The 20761-nt window shown below is 32.3% G+C and overlaps 2 protein-coding genes across 2 annotated transcripts; both read right to left on the bottom strand.

The window, feature by feature from the left end:
• Positions 1–35: 35 nt before the first annotated feature.
• LOC130658013 (uncharacterized) lies at positions 36–3725 on the bottom strand. The gene is made up of 5 exons (XM_057461034.1): positions 3131–3725; positions 2962–3050; positions 2558–2866; positions 1242–1349; positions 36–974 (listed from the first exon to the last, which is right to left on the bottom strand). The coding sequence occupies exons 2-5, from the start codon at positions 3008–3010 to the stop codon at positions 706–708; spliced, it is 735 nt and encodes a 244-aa protein (XP_057317017.1). The 5' UTR covers positions 3011–3050; positions 3131–3725; the 3' UTR covers positions 36–705.
• A 139-nt stretch (positions 3726–3864) lies between these two features.
• On the bottom strand, positions 3865–20489 carry LOC130658012 (sushi, von Willebrand factor type A, EGF and pentraxin domain-containing protein 1-like). Its single transcript, XM_057461033.1, has 7 exons — positions 20294–20489; positions 16527–16616; positions 13518–13712; positions 12528–12767; positions 11412–11693; positions 11012–11332; positions 3865–4842 (listed from the first exon to the last, which is right to left on the bottom strand). The coding sequence occupies exons 1-7, from the start codon at positions 20376–20378 to the stop codon at positions 4628–4630; spliced, it is 1428 nt and encodes a 475-aa protein (XP_057317016.1). The 5' UTR covers positions 20379–20489; the 3' UTR covers positions 3865–4627.
• Positions 20490–20761: the final 272 nt, after the last annotated feature.

Below are 20761 nucleotides of genomic sequence, written 5' to 3'. Positions count from 1 at the left end.
TAATTTGAAAGCTGGTAGACAGTAAAGAAAAGCTATTCGAGGAAATCATTTCTTCCATTATTGAAAAATTTTAAATACAAAGTGTTAAAAATAATAAATTCAATTACCCAAAAACATAAATTGACAGGTGTACAAAAAATTATTATTTCTTGTAAAATACAAGTCATCCTTACATATATATACAGTGAATCTGGAATGTAAGTTTGTGTAAACATGACACAAGTCATTAATATGTCTCACATGTTTTTAGCGATGCTGTTATAACTTGTTTCCTAAAAAGCTTTGCTTCTAGTTGATGATTAGGAAGTGACTCTAACAGAGGTTTAGTATCATAAATACTTAATTGAGTCACAAGGAGCATTTACCATGAATGATTTTGAGAGTGGGGCTTATTGGAAGGAGGCAGAGGATAACAGCAGGGCGACTTAATAAATTGCCAACTTGTAAGCCTTCATTTTTAATGTCACAAAGTAATAAAGCATTGACAGTATGAGATATATTAGAAGGAAAATTCAACATTAAAATATCTTAATTAGGAAACTTCTCTTTAAAACGAGTAAACCTTTTCCTTATCTTTTATATTGCTGGACAAAACGGTTAAAAGAGGTAAGCGAGTGTTACAGTAAAATGTTTTTTCTCTTTAAAAACAAATATTAGTTTTATAAGAAAAGCTATGCTGGACAATTTTAGGTTGCTGTTGATAAACTATTCAATAGGAAAAGTACTGTACACAGTGAAACTGTACACAGTGTCACGCGTAAGGTTTTCAAACTGTTCGAAAAAAATAAGAGATCTAAAACCTTTGTATTTATCTTTCATGACCACTTTTTTCTGACTTGTTTCTAAATTTTCAATTTCATAGCTGTAGATAGAGAAACTAGGTTCTTCCAGTGCAGCCCATTGCAACGATATATAAGATCTCTCTTTCTTGACAACATTTAAAGTAGTGATAGTAGGAGGACCTATGTAATTCCCTGTGAAAATATACAAATAAATTATAATTACAAACCTAATTAGCAATGCTATTAAACACACAAGTGCAGGAGCAGTAGAAGCAACATTAAAAATTGAAAATGAAACATGCAGTGAAGAAAATAAGGATTATACTGACAACTAGAAAGTATGAGTTAAACTGACGAGATAAAATAAAATAAAGTAAAAAAGTAATAAAGTAAAAAAAATGAACGTAGTGGAAAAAAAAAAAATAATATGGAATGTAATAGCAACAAAAAAATACTTACAGCATGATCTACCTTTTCCTAGCGAGTATCTTGTACAATCTTGTACACCATGACAGCCTCTGCTGCATGTCCTTGTCTTACAGAAAAACGTTTGAGTGCGACATTCCACTAAATCAGATAGAAATACTGCAGCATAATATTGGTAGACAGAAATAGATCTAGTATTATTTAAGCTTTTTAGTACCAGAATTAAAATGCCATTTGACATTACAGCATTATGTGAGCAATGTATTGCTATGTTTTGTATCATATTACTGAATGCTGCTTACAGTATACTTTTAGAAGCTCTTGTTGTCTTTCTCCTAATTAAAATTCTTTATTTTGTTTCAATAAAACCATGTTCAAAAAAAAGAGAAATTTCTCTGCAGGATTTTCTAAAACAAAATTTGACTTAAAAATATGTAGTAGTTATTGCACAGTGCTGAGAAAATTATTGTGAGAATTTTTTATCTTCTTTTGTTCTCGTTTACATATTTCGTTTACATATTTCTTTAGGCCAGTGAAATATATATGAGAACAAAACTGTTAGTCATGGTTCATGCAGTTTTTTGTTTAACAGTAAATAGAGTTATTTCAAGACAAATATGTAGATTGGATAATTTAATACATGACAAATTTCCGTATTTTGACCGATCAAATTAAACACAAATCTCCTTCAACGTGTTATAAATCTCTCTAAAGTCATGGCCAGACTAACTATCCAAGTCGCAAAGAGCACCTGGCAACTGATGACTATTTGCAAACAAAAGAACAATTGAACAGTGAATATTTATGTTTGTTTCATAAAAATTATGTTTTATTTGAGAAGTAAATTTTACACTAAAACAAGTGCGATAACTAGTTTATTATATGAGCCAACATAAATTTAACACCATTAAATGTCCCTACTGGAAGACTATTTTAGTATTATAATTTTTGGCGTGAAATTTAGAAACAAATTATAAAAAACATAGCTTTCACGTTACTACTAATTTACTAAAATACATGACAGATAGAAATTTAACAACATGACTATGTAAAGCCAACAGTGCATATACAAAAAATATTGCCAAAATTTGTTTATCCGTTGCCTAGAGCTTAAAACGCTGATAAAAAAATTGTATAGGATTATGTGCTTTCACAAACATATAAGGAAATGTAAGGGTTTGGAAATTTTGCTGACGTATACCCGTTGCCTCTGTTGTAAAAATCTCTATTGTAAGAATAAAATCAAGTACTTTTGACTTAGTTTTAAATTTAATATTAAAATTAAAAACAAGTTTAGTCTTTTTTCCCAATTATAAAAAAACAGATGAATTATTTAAAATAAAACTTACAAGCTCGTTCTGTAAACAACTGTTTTCCACTTCGCTCGGTCCATGACAAAGCTCCGGTATCTGAATATGCGTAAATTGTAAAATCATGATCAACATCACGAGTCAATCTGGTTAACGTCACAAAAGGTGTTGAGAGAAGAAAAGTCGTTTTGCAGTTTCCATATAAACAGTATTTAAAATGGTAGCTAATTAGTGTCAAGTTTTCGGTATTGCTGACATTATAAAGAAATGGTGGATCCCAAGAAATACTCCATGCGCTTACTCCAAAGTATGAAAGTGGTGATGCATATACTCTATATTGAGAGGCATCTAAATAGATACAAGATGTTAGCACTACCACCTGCAGGATAACAATCCATGAAAAAAAAACATTAAGCAAATAGTGTCACAAATAAAATAGTTACCTATGCAAGATGCAAATGAGATGACAACTAAAAATTTCAGATACTCCATGTTGCAACAACATCGCAACTGCCTGATGATTGTTTATAGACTGAAAGAGTGAAATATGTAACTTATTTGGTTTGTGACATACAAACATTGAAATTTACAAATTTTCAAGCAAAGTATTACCATTTTTCTTGTCCTGTATTAACCATTACTTTAGTTGAAGTAAAACATAACGCCTAATTCAGTAGGTAAAGAACTACCAGAATTTTATATTTAAATTCATTAAATTTAAAGTTCTACATTAAAAACAAGAAATCAGCTGTATTATGTTGTCACAGAAACAATTGCGGAAGGTTACAGAGGAAAGAAAATAGGCTTGCGTAAGAACAGATAGAGGATAAATAAAACAGTATTTAACTATGGGTTAAACACAAACTGGTATCATTTCTACATTGGTTGCTAAAAATAAGATCTATAAATCCTTAAAAAAACACCACACATTTACTTTTATAATATAGACCGATCAACTAGCATTTAGAAATAATCAAAACTAAAAGTTTTAAAAATCAGACTCACAAAATTAAGTCAACACAAATTTTAGGATCTTCTTTAACAAAATTAACACCAAAATAATATACCTTAGAAAGGTATAAAATATTTTATATTTGAAAAAGTGGGTGTCCTGTTTTTCTTGGTATCTGACTTATAAAATAAATTTACACACAAAAATAACTTTTCTTACTAAAATATACAATACTAAATTATCTAAAAAAGACTAAATAACTTAGGCCGCAATAATTTTTTTAAAGCTTAGACATATCTTTATTTAAAAGAGACCTGGACAAATTCAAACTCCACTTGACCAAGAGAACTTTTAAAATGTAATTTGAAAGCTGGTAGACAGTAAAGAAAAGCTATTCGAGGAAATCATTTCTTCCATTATTGAAAAATTTTAAATACAAAGTGTTAAAAATAATAAATTCAATTACCCAAAAACATAAATTGACAGGTGTACAAAAAATTATTATTTCTTGTAAAATACAAGTCATCCTTACATATATATACAGTGAATCTGGAATGTAAGTTTGTGTAAACATGACACAAGTCATTAATATGTCTCACATGTTTTTAGCGATGCTGTTATAACTTGTTTCCTAAAAAGCTTTGCTTCTAGTTGATGATTAGGAAGTGACTCTAACAGAGGTTTAGTATCATAAATACTTAATTGAGTCACAAGGAGCATTTACCATGAATGATTTTGAGAGTGGGGCTTATTGGAAGGAGGCAGAGGATAACAGCAGGGCGACTTAATAAATTGCCAACTTGTAAGCCTTCATTTTTAATGTCACAAAGTAATAAAGCATTGACAGTATGAGATATATTAGAAGGAAAATTCAACATTAAAATATCTTAATTAGGAAACTTCTCTTTAAAACGAGTAAACCTTTTCCTTATCTTTTATATTGCTGGACAAAACGGTTAAAAGAGGTAAGCGAGTGTTACAGTAAAATGTTTTTTCTCTTTAAAAACAAATATTAGTTTTATAAGAAAAGCTATGCTGGACAATTTTAGGTTGCTGTTGATAAACTATTCAATAGGAAAAGGAAAAATTTTTTTGCCAGCAAAGGGAAACACAACGCATAATAAAAAAGCAGGTACAGAAGTTTACATGTTAACAAATTACACTAGATTTACTTCTTCAGAATTATTCATAATCAGATAACTGTCTACAGATGATACCGACGATGTGCTTTCATTTGAAATTATTAACTCATTACGATTTCTAGGAACAACTATGTCTTCTTCATCACCAGAGACCTGCTCCTGATATAAATTCTGACTGTTGAGATTGTTGCAAAGAGATTCTGACACTGATGGTGCTGCCATGTTGGAATCTAAAACAAAAGGTAAGAGATTTGTCAACCATTTATTTTTTTTAGCATTTGTTGAGACAAATTTGCTGATAATAAAACTTTTTCTATAAAATTCCTATTCCATATGTGTTAACAAACCCATTAATTGTGCGATCAGCATATATTTTTACAGGAAATCTGAAGTATTTGAGCATTTCAATACGAAAAAGGTGATAATACTGTTAACATCCTACTGTCTGACTCTAACAATGCAGTTCATTTATGTTTATTATATGTTTGTATATTTATAGGTATTAATATATAGTGGTGGGTTTATCTATCTCTATTAACATTTACGAGTTTTCATGGTAGCAGACGGTAGTTAAACAATGGCTAGTGGATTTTTAAACCCACCACGGTGGGATGAAGAAAACAAAGAGTTTTCATTATGGCTCCGAGAAGCCAAGGCATGGAAAGTTGCCACTTCTGGTGTAACTGGACTGAAAGATGTTCATGGTTTGCAATTAGCATTGCATCTTCCGGATGGAAGCGAAATACGTCGTCAACTATTTGATACCCTTGATACGGAGAACATGACAGGTGATGACGGGTGGAAAAAGGTGATAGAATTGATAGAAACGTACTATAGTAAGGACGATAACACGTCAGCCTTTGACACGTGGAAAGACTTCCGTATATTATGTAGAAAAGAAGATCAAAGTATTGAACAATATATCATGTATTATGAGAAATATAAAGTCCGAATGGAGCGCTTCGACATGAAACTTGGTGAACGTATTCATGGACTTAATTTACTGTGTGGTGCCAATCTTAATGATTCTGACCTTCGTCTAGCAATGAGAGAAGTTGATGGGGATCAACCAAATGAAATGTATAAACAAGCCAAAAAGGCGCTTAAGAAATATTTTGGCAGTGCTGCTGTCACAAGTACTCAGTCATCCAACACCGCTGTAGCCTCAGTTCAACCTGCTGTCAAACAAGAGCCTTTTTTTGCCACACTAGATGAATACGAAACATACGTTGCATGGAGACAATACGGATCGAAAAATGGTAATTCATCAAATAAAAGTTATCGTGGACAAGGTCGTGGAAAATTGCAACATCGCAATCCCCTAAATGCTGACGGTAAACCTTTAACATGCCGTGTTTGGCGTTCAATTGCACATTTTGCTCGAGATTGCCCACATCGTTCTGAGAAACAACAAGGTTCGGAAGACAACCAACAGCATGATAGTTCTACAAACCGCTCCTGGGTTGCTTCTGTTAACTCTGATTTTATTAAATGCCAAGCATCTGATGCGTCTATGGCAGGTGGTGTTGCATTTAACTATATGATTCTCGATACAGGTTGCCCACAGAATGTTGCCGGAGTAGTATGGACACAGTGTTTTCTTGATTCCATGAGTACTGATATGTACCAAAATGTCAAAAAGCTTCATGGTAATAACAAATTTAAATTTGGTGGTGGACGTGTCATGAAATCTATGTATACCATTATAGCTCCTGTTTTGGTTGCTGGGGAAATCACTTCCTTAAAATTCGATGTTGTTGACACCGATCTTCCTCTTCTGCTTGGAAAGGAAACTATGAAAGCATGGAATCTGCTCATTTGTACAGGAAATGACACTGCTGAAGTTACAATAAATCGTGTGAAGAAAAATGTTGAGCTCTTCACATCCCCTACTGGACACTGGTGTATAAATGTGCAGCCAGGTTTTCCTGTTGAAGTACTGGATGTTATGTTTTCTGTTAGTGAATTGTCCAAACATGACAAAGAACTTGCTGCTAAACGCTTGCATCGCCAATTTTGTCATCCTCCCTTTGAGTTCTTAAAGAAAGTCCTCAGTGTCCTGGATAAGCCTGACAAGGAATTTTTGGACATTCTGCATAAATATTCTCAGAATTGTCTAGTGTGTAAGCGATACAAACCGACCATTCCAAGGCCAGCTGTCGGAAACTTAATGGATCCAGATAAATTGAAATTTAATGAAATAGTTAGTATTGATTTGAAAGAAAGGAAGGGTAAATGGATAATTTACCTCATCGATATGGTTACTCGATACACACGTGCTGATTTCATACCATCTAAAGAAAAACGCATCGTTGTTGCAAAGATTATAGAACTTTGGTTGCCCATATTTGGAGCAGCTAAAAGTTTTCACATGGACAATGGAGGGGAATTCGCTAATGATGAAATGCGGGAACTTGGCAATCAATTTGGGATAAACATCAAGCACACTGCTGCTTATAGTCCTTGGGCAAATGGTCTGAATGAACGGAATCATGCAACTATAGATATTATGATGGAAAAAATGCTGGAAGATCACCCGAAGTTATCAGAATCACTGGCATTGCAGTATGCTATATCTGTACGAAATTGCTGTATGTTTGTAAATGGATTTACACCAGCACAGTTAGCAATAGGTCAAAATCCTAGACTGCCATCAGCTTTCCATGATGAACTCCCGGCCTTGGAAGGCATTACCACCAGCTCTGTAATAGCCCAGCATCTTAATGCCATTGCTGCAGCCAGAAAAGCTTTCGTGCAAGCAGAAATAAGCTCAAAGCTTCGCAAGGCATTAAAACATCCTGTTCGCGAGTATGCAGATATCCTCTATCAGCCTGGTAACCAAGTCTTCTATAAACTACCAGACGATCGGCGTTGGCAAGGGCCTGCTACTGTCATTGGTGCAGATGGTAAAGTTGTAATGATTCGTCATGGCAGTGTTCTTCGTCGTGTTCATCCATGTCGTCTGCAACTTGTTAATGAAATTAGTCACTCCTCGTCACAACCAGATTCCTCACCACAAGCAGCAGGAAATAGTCAGTCAGATATTACTCAAAATCTGGAATCAGGGTATGAACAGCACCACATTGCAGAAGAAGAAACTGAACAGGAAGTACAACATTTTACTGAACATGTTGCAACTCACCAACCAGAAAGCTCAATTCAGCAACCAGCATCTGGTCCTGTTGCCAGATCCAAGATGTCCCTCCCAAAAAGACAACAGACAGTGCAATACAAATATCCTGATGGAGAATGGAAAGAAGTAAAAATTCTAGGCCCTGCTGGAAAAAAGGGTGGGATCCACAAAGATTGGGTAAACGTTCGAGATCACTTTGACCATGAGTATTCTATGGATTGGAGTGATGTATCAGAATGGAAGTTAGTCGAAATTGAGTCAGACCCAACAGGAGGTGATCCCTCTACTCCTTCTAATTGTGAAGAAGAGATGTGTGTTGCAGTATGCTTCAACGCACCAGATGAGTTCAAGAATGCCAAGAGTGCAGAACTTGAAAAATGGAAACAGTATGAAGTTTACCAAGAGGTTCCAGATGTAGGTCAACCCAGACTAACTGGTAGGTGGGTATGTACCCGAAAAATTGTTGACGGAAAACTTGTACCGAAAGCAAGATATGTCATCCGAGGCTTTCAGGAAAATATTAACATACCTGCTGACTCACCAACTGGCAGTAAAGAATGTATGAGACTAGTGCTTTCTATAATTGCCAGCAAACAATGGACACTAAATTCTATTGACATAAAAGCAGCTTTTCTCCAAGGCAAACCAATACAACGGGATGTCTTTATTGTTCCACCATGTGACGTACCCCTTCCAAACACACTCTGGAAGTTAGAAAAATGTGTGTACGGTCTAAATGATGCTGCTCGTATGTGGTATTTTGCAGTATGGGAAGCATTACAAAATTTAGGATGTCATAGATCAACTATTGATTATGGTGTTTTTTATTGGAAAGATAAAAATGATCAATTGTCTGGTGTGTTACAAGCACATGTTGATGATTTCCTTTAGTCCGGTACTGATGTTTTCAAAGCTGATGTCATAGATAAGCTTTACCAAATATTTCAAGTTGGTCATTCAGCATCATCACATTTTAAATATGTTGGTATTAATATCAGCCAGAGTGAATCTGGACAGCTATCACTTGACCAATTGGATTATATTGAAAAGATCGATCAAATTCCAATCACCCGAGAACGTCAACTTCAGAAAGATTCCATTTGTACCAAGACTGAATCTTCTCAATATTGCAGATTGGTTGGTCAGTTAAACTGGACTGCTACACATACTCGCCCGGATATTGCCTTCGATATTTCTGTATTGAGCTCGACTATGAAAGCTCCTACTGTGTCTAATATCTTGAAAGCAAATAAAGTGCTTCAAAGAATCAAAGGTAATCCATTAAAGATTCATTTCCCTAGCCTTGAATCATTAGAAAATTGCTCCATCATATGCTACAGTGATGCATCGTTGGCAAATTTGTCATCAGGTCAAAGTTCAGGAGGATATGTGGTGTTCCTCTCTGATAATAAAGGGAAGGTGTGCCCATTAGTTTGGAGTAGCAAAACTATTCGACGTGTTGTTAGAAGTACACTTGCTGCTGAAACAAGTGCCATGGTGGATGCTCTTGATGCTACATACTTTATGTCACAAGTTCTTACTGAAATGATTTCCATACCAAACACGCAATGTAAGCACATTCAGATTCATGCATTAACTGATAATGAATCTCTTTACCGAAATACTTACTCAACAACAATGGCTGCAGAGCGCCGACTCAGGGTTGATATTTCTGTTATAAAAGAAATGATTTTGAGAGAAGAACTATCCAGCGTGAAATGGATTCCTACATCCATGCAACTTGCAGATCCATTGACAAAAGTTGGTGCAGACCCAACAAAGCTTACAGCTGTTTTGGAAACTGGAAACGTCGAATAGAGACACTATTTACACACTTCTGTTATGAACCTTTGGTTATGTTTTGATTTTGTTTCGGGGCATTTGCAGTGTCGCTATGCATTTGCAGCCGTATGTTTATATTATTGGTTGCGAGAAAAGAGAGAATGGGAATGTTAACATCCTACTGTCTGACTCTAACAATGCAGTTCATTTATGTTTATTATATGTTTGTATATTTATAGGTATTAATATATAGTGGTGGGTTTATCTATCTCTATTAACATTTACGAGTTTTCAAATACAAATACCAGGCACCAAGTGAGTAAGTTTACATCAAGTTGTAAAAATATGCTACAGTGTTAAAGTTGTTAAAAATGTTTCAAAACTTTTTTTCCTGAATTGATTTTACAGTGAGGGTTAATGAATATATTAAGTTCTTTGGCAAAAGTAATAAAGTTCTGAGAAAGAGAAATATTGCATTGTGACACCTTCAGTAAAGTTTAAAGTAAAACTTAATTTTTTTTTAATATGCAATCAGTTGGATTTTTTAGTAAAAATAAGTTAAAATTTTAAAAAAGTAAAGTTATGACTGCAGTAAATTTTCGATATAATAAAAAAATCTACGCATGTGCTGAAAAATAAGAATTTTTGAATCCTGGGCACCACATTAGTGGCTTTTTAATAATGCTTGCAATGGATATAAAAAAATTGTCAGATCGTTGGTTGTTGTGATAATGTAACTGTCACACTATCTCTTCCACTCACATAGCCTCTCATCAACTGTCAACAACAAAGAAACTAATCATACATTTTTGCATCAAGCATTGTTATGGCTAACCTTATTCTTAGTAATATTTTATAGTTCATATAAAGAAAAAACCTTTTTTAAAATAGCACTATATTATTTTTATCCATTAAAAAGAAAAAAAAAGAATAGCTGATCTGTACTCCTTTTTGTTCTTTAAAAACGTCTGGATAGTAGATAAATTCACAAAAGGTTTTTACGCTTATTAAGGTAGGTTCATGTAATAGATTTACTTTTCTCCCTTAATTTTAACTACTTGCAAAATTGTTCAGATTATTTAATAATCTTTATGGAATTCTTCTACCACACTCTCTCTTTTTATAAAGAGTATATATAAGCCAGCTTTAAAAGGTTGGAAGTCAGCAACAAAAATGATAGCATAGAAATTTATATCAATTTTGAGAGGAAAACAAAACTACAATAGCGGTTAGTATTCTTAAAGTAAAATACGATGTATAAAATTTCTTGAGCAGCTAAAAAATTTTTGCATGAAAATATCTTGGCATGATTTTAAAGCCATTTTTGCTGAAATGAAATTTTTAAAACAAAAGACAAACAAAAAAAACAGGAACAAAACATGACGCAGTAAAAATAAGTAGAACAACTAAAAACAAAAAAAGAAATAATAAAAAATATAAAAAAGAGATCTTTTAGAAAATGAAGAAGTTAATAACACTTATACCTCCTTCGTTACGTTGCATAGCAACAGTCTGCATACTTTCTTCGAAGCTTGGTGGTGCTGTGGTAGGTTTACTTCTTAGTGCTTCGTCATATGAAGGCAACAAAAAGTTAATAAAACCCTCCTGGTAACTCTCACTAGGGTCGTTCTCCGCCATTTCTGCTTCTATACGAGCCCTTCGTATTTGACGTAATATTTGTCTTCTTTGGAAAGCTACCACAGCAACAATTATTAGAAGGACACCAAAGATAGCAACTGCAATGGCAGTTACTATGGTTATAGTTTTTATTTGCGCTTGTGCAGCAGCGTCACTTGCAGTCGCAGCTAAACAAGAAAAAACAAAGTCGTACTGCATAACAATAAATGTGATGTCTAAGTAATTTAACTATAAAATACTACTTACCCTGATAGCAGTAGGGTACCCTTTCATTAGGATATTGTGTGCTCTGTCTAAATTTTAATTTTTGGTTATTTATAATACATCGATTCCTAAACACATTTAGAGTGATACATTGTGGTAAGGCTGGTGACCATTGTCCTGATTTTTGACATGTGCTTTTTTCTTTACCCCATAGATAATAACCGCTACGACATGAATACTGAATAACAGTTGTTGGTGTAAATAAAAGTCGATTGAAGGGAGTGATGATTCCGTCGGTTAGCAGAGGTTTCTCACAGAATGTGCCTAAAGTAGAAGAAATGCTTAAAAACTGTTTTATAATAAGCAGATATTGTCCATTTTATTGAATATTTGTATTAAGATTTAATACTGATGTAGCCAATTCAATACTTTATGTACCCAAGTAGAATAATTGTCTGAACAAGAATGTATAAAATTGATATTGAACAAGACATGGAAAGCAAAATCTGTTTTCTTATACCCAACTGAAAGTCTATGTGCTTAGAAATCAAAAACATGTTTTTAAATGTTCACAAAGTCCCTGCCTTTATTACTTTAGAATATTTTTAACCAATTAGGTATACACAAATGATGTTGGACTTATATTATAGAGCTTAAAAAGTTGGTTAACAAGTCTTTTTAATTTTTTAAAAAGCTCTTTTCGTTCTCAAAATATTCAAATTTGAAGAATTTCTGATTTTAATATTTTATGCAGCATAATTTATGTAATAGCAAATTATGAAATTTTCTGTAATCAGTGATTTTAGACCTGTTAAGGGATGTGCATCCAAACGTAATCAATGCATAGATATTATAAAGGTGAATTGATTGACATAATTTTTTTTGCCAAAATGACACTCGTTACTCGTTTCGGATCTCTTAATTCTTTTTCAACGAAAAAAATCAAGTGTCCCCTAGTTTACTGTATTTGCTTTAGACCAATGAATTGGTGTTGTGTCTATACATAAAGAAATAGCAATTGGACATTATTTTAGCTGTAGAAATTTCTGCAATTTCTACAGCTAAAAAAAAGTTTCAAAGTGAAAAAAAGATTAGTTTGATACAGCCAAATATTTTTTTAAAAAAATAATCATTACAACTCAATTTTAGTGATGTTACCTTGACAATATTTCCATTTTTGGGACCATGTGCCATCTTTTTTACATTTGACCAGCATTTGTGTTTGTCCCTCTGTGCCCTCAAGACTTGTCCCATAAGGACAATTAAATCTCAATTCAGTACCAACAGAATATTGCGCTTTTTTTTCATAACTTGCCTGTGTCTGTATTTTCTTTTGTTCCTGAGCATAAAATGAACTATACTCATTTTTGCATACTGTTTCGCTCGTTGGTCTGTTCTCTAGAATAGACAGAGTTTTACTGTTATATTTATTATTCCTTAGCCTGTAAAGAGATCCACAGGAATTCGAACATTCTGTGCATTTCTGGGATTTCATACCTCCTTGGAACAATGTAGAGATTTAACTAAATATTTTGTACATTTTGTACAAAAATCTAAAAATTTATTATTCGTTTTATGATACAAAAGGAAGTAAAACGTTATTTTGTGTCTTTATTTATGTAGCATGACTCCTGGCTTTATGTTACAAACAGGACACAATATGGCTATTTGTACAAAAAATTTTACGAAAATGGCAAAAAAAGGGCAAAATTAGAAGCTTAAAAACTGCCAAAATTTTCCAGGTAATGATTCAGGTTGATAGGTTGGATAAAATAAATATTACATTTTGATTAATTGATTTTGATATGCAGAATCAAAATAGCAAGTTAATGAATGAATTAATGAATGAATGAAAGAATAAATGAATAAACGAATAAGTAAATATATATTAACATTTAAAAATATTTTAAAATGGTACAATGCAAAGTACAAAATGAACTAATAGTAATTATGCGCTGGAATAAAATGACCATACTTACGCAGTTAAAATTTATTACACAATGCAGTTTCTTGTGAAAACCCTTTGTCATTAAAGCAACCTGTGACACAAAATCCTTATGCAATACATTATACTGTGGTTTATTTAGCCTCATGACTTCATTAGTGAGAGTAAGGAAAAACAAACAAAATCAGCTATTTCCTACTAACCTAAACATAATGGAGGGTCTGTATTAAACTTCCCAGTGCTGGTGCAGGTCAAAAAGTTTCCTCCTACAGCCCGAAAGCCTTCTCTACAAATATAGGAGATCACAGTTCCTTCAGTATATCCACTCCCAATCTTGTAGCCCTTACTCCCTTTAAGAACTAGCATACTGTTTTTGACAGCTGGTGGATGACATAACACTGAAAAAAGGAAAAAAAATATGACACACGTGACACACACAAACATAATGATAATTTTCATTGCTATAAAATCATCTATAACGTTTGAAAACATTATAATTATAATAAGTTAATAACAACTTAATGTAATCCAAATTGTCACTGTAAAACTTTTCTAAAAAATAACGTTTACCCAATGATCTATCAAAATAAAAATTGATTTGCGCAATAAATTGTTTCGTTTGAGTTAATAACAAGTTTTCACTCATTTTGAAACTAATTTTTTTCAGAATTTAGGTGAATTTGGGAGGATTTTAGCTGTTTTTTAGGAAATTTCTCTGATAAGGTGAAACTATACACACAAATTAGAGATTTTAGGAAAATTCAAATTAGTGAAAGCGTGACTTACAGAATAACAAAAATTCCCATTAACTGATGCAGTCTAGATTTTTCTTAAAAAATTTAGAAGATTTTTACAAGTTTTTCCCCAAAAATCACAATATTTTTTGGATTTTTTGGGAAAACTTTATTAAAATTTTAATGTTTTGTGAAAAACAAAGGGCACAAATTCGGATTGGGTTTTCCTTATCTTTCTTTCTTCAGGGATAAGATTAGCAAATAAGAAAAATAACAAAAGGTATCACAATTGTGGTGGCAATAAATCATGTCTAGACATCAATGATGAATCATAAAAACCATATACCCAACATAAATTTTATAAAGGAATATTTTTGTCTTTTTTTTTACTTCAGTCTTTTTTTTAAAAAAACACTAATATTTTCTTAGCTATATCAAATCACTGAACTAGATGAAATAGGGGTGAGAAAATAATGATACAGCTATTATCTTTTTTTGTCAGAATTAGGAACATATTTGGATAGGCAAAAACGACTCTTGCTGTAACAGTTAATCATACTCGGATTCGAAATATTTGTCAGACAAAACTTTCACTACACTTCCAGCTCCTGTCGGACAAAAAGTCCACTAAATTTATGTTTGTGTAAGGAAAAGAATTACTGAAGAGCCCTGAGGAGTGCTTTGATCTGCTTGCATCCTTTTTAATGGCCAACCTGACCATCTTAGCTTATTTACCAACTCCTGATTTGTTGGCAACCAGGTCTTACAAAAGAAATTTACTCATGCAGCCCTTTTGTTATGTTATTAGCCAATATTACCACCATTTTGTAATAATAATTTACTTGGAAGTGTAAATTTATTTTACTGCTATAATGGTAAAATGGACTTATTAAGTGTTAATTTCTTTTGTTCTTTGCAGCAATATAGCTTTACAATTTAACGTTAATTTTTTGTTATTAAATTCCCCAGTAAGTGTGACATTTGGAGACAGTTAATGATAATACAACCATCTTTGACCACATTACAGGACGTATATTTATACCAGTATTTTTTACTGACATACTCATTCTGTATATAAATTCGGAAAAAAATAAATAAATAAATATTCCTCAATAGTTACAAAATTTTGCCATTTTGAGATTTGGTGGAATTCTTTCATGGTTGAGCAACTTAGGCATGTTTTCTTTCCTAACAAATTTGTACTCTAATAAACTTAGTTATTAAAAATCTGGCCAAACTTTACCTGTATTACTAAAAGTTTGTTCGTTTCAAACAAGTGAATTAAATTTACTATCTAAGCTTAAATTTATAAAGAATCAGTATATATTTGTAGCCTAAAGATATGCACACCTTGTTTACAAAAATTAGTGAAATTTTAATATTTGAACATTAGTAAATTTACTCATTAAGAAGTGTGTGGAGGGCACTTTAACTGAAACATAATCGACACAGATACTATTGTACTCAATGTTGAAGTCTGACCATGTATCAAACTGTGAAAATCGTGAAAAAGGAAGGAAGATATGCCTACTATTTCAAACATATATGAATTCTGCACAAATGAAATGACCAAAATTTTTAAAGAAGTTGGAAAAGTTGCAAGTGAAGAGAAAAAATTCTTCATTGACCATAACTATTCAAAACCTTTGTAGGTGTTAGATTTACTTGATTTTGTTCTTTTTAAAGCACTTTTTATTTAAATAAAAAAGTGCATATGTTGTAACCTCAGTATGCAAAAATGTAACTATTTGAATTTTGAGGTGAAGCATAATATTTGCTAAACGCTTTTAACATTACATTTACAAATAATAATATTACAAACTTGAGGTTTAAAGTAACTAAAAATTATTTCGTTTTATTTTCTACTTTTCCTTTAATTCACTGCATTTTTACAATTTAACTGGCTTATGCATTTGTAATAAAGCAAGCAGCCTTAATCTATTTTTTAATGGTCCATAGCACGTTATTTCTAGTATGTGACAGCACATGAGAACAACACAAATGAAAAACAAATAATAAATTAGATAGTTTTCATTGGAATTTCGAAGTGCAAGTTTTAATTTTCAATTTTGGAAGATATGAAGATACATATTCATGCCCTATGTCTAAGCACTATTTTGAGACCTGACAGCAATTTAAAACAGTCCACAAGTGATACAAGACTGTTTGAAAGGATCCGGTTAAGAGTCGAACATTGCTTATTCGCTTAGATTTTTTGGTAGTTATTTGCCTAAATGTTTATTTGTTGTGCTAGGAGTGTTTTTTGGACCGTTTTAATAACCATCAATATTTCTTTCTCAGTTTCATATCTTTCTTTTGCATTTCTGTTCTTGATTAAAATGAAACTGTTAATATTTTTTGTTTATCTTGTTTTGTTTAATTTTATAATTGTAATTTATATTTGTATCCTTTGGTGATATCAATAGGTTATGAATGTGCAAAAGTGTTTATTTGTTGATCCTTTAAGAAACTACTTACAGAACTGACAGTATCTGCCACCATGATTAAATGAGCACAAACATTGACCATCTATACAATATCCACCATTGTTACATGCATATGGACAATCTAAAAATAAACATTTTTATTATGATTCTCAAAATATAAAGAGAGTTACAATTCATTCCCATAATAAATTCACTGTTCATTACTTGCACAGAAAAATTAAATGCAATGTACATGACAGACCTCAATATCATTGCCCTTTTTATTTTTGATGCAAAATAACTTGGAAATGGATGGAAGTAACTGCTTCTCTTCTCCTATTGGGGGTAACGAGGAACAGTTTTTGACAAAAATTGAGGTAATTTCCCTGAAACTGGGACAACCCAATAGTTTCGTAACAGACAGGTTGATGATGTCATCAAAAAATCATTTAAACTTTAATATCTCTGTAACCAGCAATCTACACAACAAAAATTTATAAGCTATATGGTATAGTTACTTAACAAGCACCCCCAAACTAAATATATTAAAGAAGGCCTTATTAAATATATATTAAAATACAAAAAGTTATTTTTATATTTTTAACAAATTAAAAAAAAAACAGTTTAATTTAGAAATTTTAATTGTCTGAAAATCCTTATCAGATACCACTATTTACTACAAATATTGTAAGAGGCTGGAATAGTCAACTATAATAGGTTTTTTTCTAGGAAGTTGGCACAAGTAATTTTTTTTATATATAAAGCAGTCTTATCCTTTTAGGGTGTGAAATTACGCACATACTTCATCGTTAGCACATTTTCAATTTTCAAACAAAAATATTGTTTGAAATTCTTTTTTATTTAATATATATGGGGCAAAAAGAAAGTTCTGATCTAAGGCTTCACTTTAAAATATTTATGTTTGCTGTTGCTGGGTTGTGGGATTCAATGCTCACCTATTTAGTAGGTAATTTAATTTTCAAAGCATGCCAATCTACAACACATATATACATAATTTTTTCTTGGAATATAACTGATAAAAGTTATCTCAATGAAAAAAATAGTTTCGGCGTTGAAATTAATGGACCATGAATCGTGATTCCCAATTCATTTCTTTTTTTTACATATCAAATTTACCTACTAAACATAAAATTTGCAGATCAGAAATAATATCTTAAAAATATATAACATCACACATCTTCATTGAAAAATAATACCCACAGAAGTTCGTTTTTCTACTTCAAAACGTGATCATATACAACGCGGTACTTTGTTTAAAACTATGAAAACTTGATCATATGAAACTTAAAAAACCCTGTAATTTGCCCTCAGTCCTCAAAACAGGATGGTATAGGACATAAACAAATTTTATTCTAATATCAACTAAACGTGAGCGTATAAAGCTTAAACAATGTCGTATTTTGCTTAGCGTAAACTTCATGGGCAAAATTTTTTTTGCAGATCAGTTTTTATAATTCACTCAAATAATTGCTGCAATTTATTTTATCATATAACTATTCGGACCTTGCCAAGAAAACTGAAATATTTATAAAAAGACAGAGACAACCTTAGGTTAGCAACCAAAACCTAATTGAGAATAAATTTTACAACCTTTCATCCAATTAAAATATAGCGTATATATATTCTTTTATGTACGTAAAAAAGTTGACCTATTAGACCTATTCTTTTGCACCTGTAAGGTCACATAAAGTCAAGTCTAACAATCAATCCATGTGATAATCACATGACCTGTGATATATTAGAGAAAGTCAGGAACTATTTGCACATGCACATTCACATTGTCTGCCATTAAAAATTTATTACAAAAGCCAGGTGAGAGTTAATTACCTAACATTTTAAATTAGAGCTTATACCTCCTGTAAAAAACAAGTTGGTTTCATACAAAAGAGCTTTGAGTCTACGAGTCTTAAAATTGTCTAAAGTCTTTTGACCTTTTGGTAAAATCCTAATTGGTTTCTTCGATTAGGCACTAAAAGTTCAGCTAAATATGCCGAATTATGACATTATTAGATTATGTGGAACAATTGCTTGCAAAAATCAAAATCAGGATAACTAAATATTAATTCATGTACATATATATGTTTAAAAAATCAAACTAAATGGATAAAACATATTTATGTCATATATACCTTGAGAAACACTTAAACAGCACCTCATTTGTAACAAAAACTTGTAAGTCGAAAATCTTAAAAACTGATCAAGATTTTTCAAAAAATTAAAATTAATCAAATAACATTTTTCAAGCTCTTTCAACTTATTTTTTTCACAGGAGGTAAGCTCAAAAACTTTACTAAAGTTGTAAGCCCATGAAAATCCACATGAAATACACTCGCCAGTAAAATATTTAGACTGATGTGAAAGCACATTATTCAGTAAAATGTCAGTTTACTTCCTCTAAATAACAACATTTTTTAGCAAAAAATATGCAAACATTGTTGAAGAGTTTGTATTTGCAGAAATTGATGACAAATTCTTGCTTAACTTTTCCTACATGACACAATTACTTAACTTTAAATATAAACTTCATAATACTTTTTTTTAAAATATATATATATATTCACAGTTATACATAGTGCTATTTTTTGCGTAAACTCCCACATGGCCCACCAGGGAAAAGGTTCAAAACAAATGACCAAAAAAAAATATTAAAGTTGCATATAGCAGTAAAATATTTTTTTATCAATTCCTTCTAAAGCTTTTAAATTGATGTTGTAAAGTTCTAATAGGTTATTCTGCTGCATCAACTCCATCTGACATGCTATAATTATTGTGATGCTTAGAGCAAGGATGATGTTAACCCAGATCCGAGAGTATGTAGCTATACACTTTTTAAGTTGCAATTCGTAAGCCGTGACACATTATCCCTAACATTATTGCCAAATTTCTGTTTAGGATGTAGCATCTAAACGCCAATGAAATTTCCTAACTACAGAGAGCTGTAAAAAGTACAATTTCAAACTTTTCATAAAGTATTTAAAAAAAAAACAATACTTTATTTTTCAATACTTTATCCTGAGCCATTCATTCCTCATTGAGGACCTTCGAAGAAAAATTTTGGGCTCCGTTAGCAGAATATCGCCGCTAAGGGGGGAGGGGTCTGAAGTTTGAAAAAAAATCCGCTAAGCATTGAGAAATTTCAAATATTTGTTCGTTGCCTGAAAATTCTTCGTCCTTCACGAGCGTAATTCCTCTTGTCATCAATTCGGATAACTTTTATCTACAAAACACGCCCCTGAGCCTTCCAAGATTTATGCAAATGCGTGTATTCATGGACGGAAATCCGCTAAAAGAGGGAGTCCGAATCTTAGCGGCGATATCCCACTAATGGGCCCAAAAATAATCTTCAAAGGTTCCTTATCAATACATTATACCTAAGCTGTACATCAAGGATTGGCAGCTCAGTTTTGGGATCAGTAGCACACTCAGTATTAGGATAAGTAGCTCAGTAGAAAACTTGACTCACATCTGAAACGTTGTGGGTTCAACCCTCTTTTTTATAAAGTCATTGTCCATAGTAGTTGGGTAGAAATTTAAAAGTTTTTTTGTTCTGTGTCTTAATTGTCTGCTTTAAACACTCTGGAACTGCCTTAATAGTCACTCATGGAAAAAGTTGACAGGGTATAACCCTCGAAATTAGTGGGGCTAACCACATAAAATATAAATCCCTACTATGACTAGCTAGCAACAGACATGACATGATTATAATATGGTCTGTTGGTAGGTGGTTTTCACTTTACATCTGACTGACAATAACATCTAGCCAGCTTCCTTGTTAAGGTAAATCATACAAAAACTTACTCTTTGAGGGTAGACTCTGTGCGGCTACAGAAAAAATGTATATTGCAACATAAATGAAAACATATTCTACTAGTCGTCTTTTCATCTTGTTTTTTCTGTCTATCCTGTTGAATTTGTTCAATGTTTTTACACTGCCGTGAAGAGTCGATGATGTAATGATGATATATAGACTCTGCGACGGAGGGCTACGACGATGTCGTTGTGGCGGGGGTAATCAGGAAATCGAAACATTTTTTACGTGACAAGAATGAAAGTTCGTTGTTTACTGTCCTATTATGAACATTATTCAGCATCATTAAAAATGCCAGGGACTAATTTAACGCTCGGGGTACCGGGAGGGAGGAAGACAAAGTTGTGCAGCCTCTCCAAATGACTTAAATTACGAAAAAAAGTGGCTGAAATTTTGTGACTTTTCCCAACTTTTATTTGGACTTGTGATAACAAAAAAAGATTTGGAGAAACAAAATA

The sequence above is a fragment of the Hydractinia symbiolongicarpus genome, chromosome 9 (genome assembly GCF_029227915.1).
Source record: "Hydractinia symbiolongicarpus strain clone_291-10 chromosome 9, HSymV2.1, whole genome shotgun sequence".
In the NCBI taxonomy this organism is placed as follows: domain Eukaryota; kingdom Metazoa; phylum Cnidaria; class Hydrozoa; order Anthoathecata; family Hydractiniidae; genus Hydractinia; species Hydractinia symbiolongicarpus.
The sequence above is the reverse complement of the archived record's forward strand: the minus strand, read 5'-3'. Positions and strand labels throughout refer to the sequence as shown.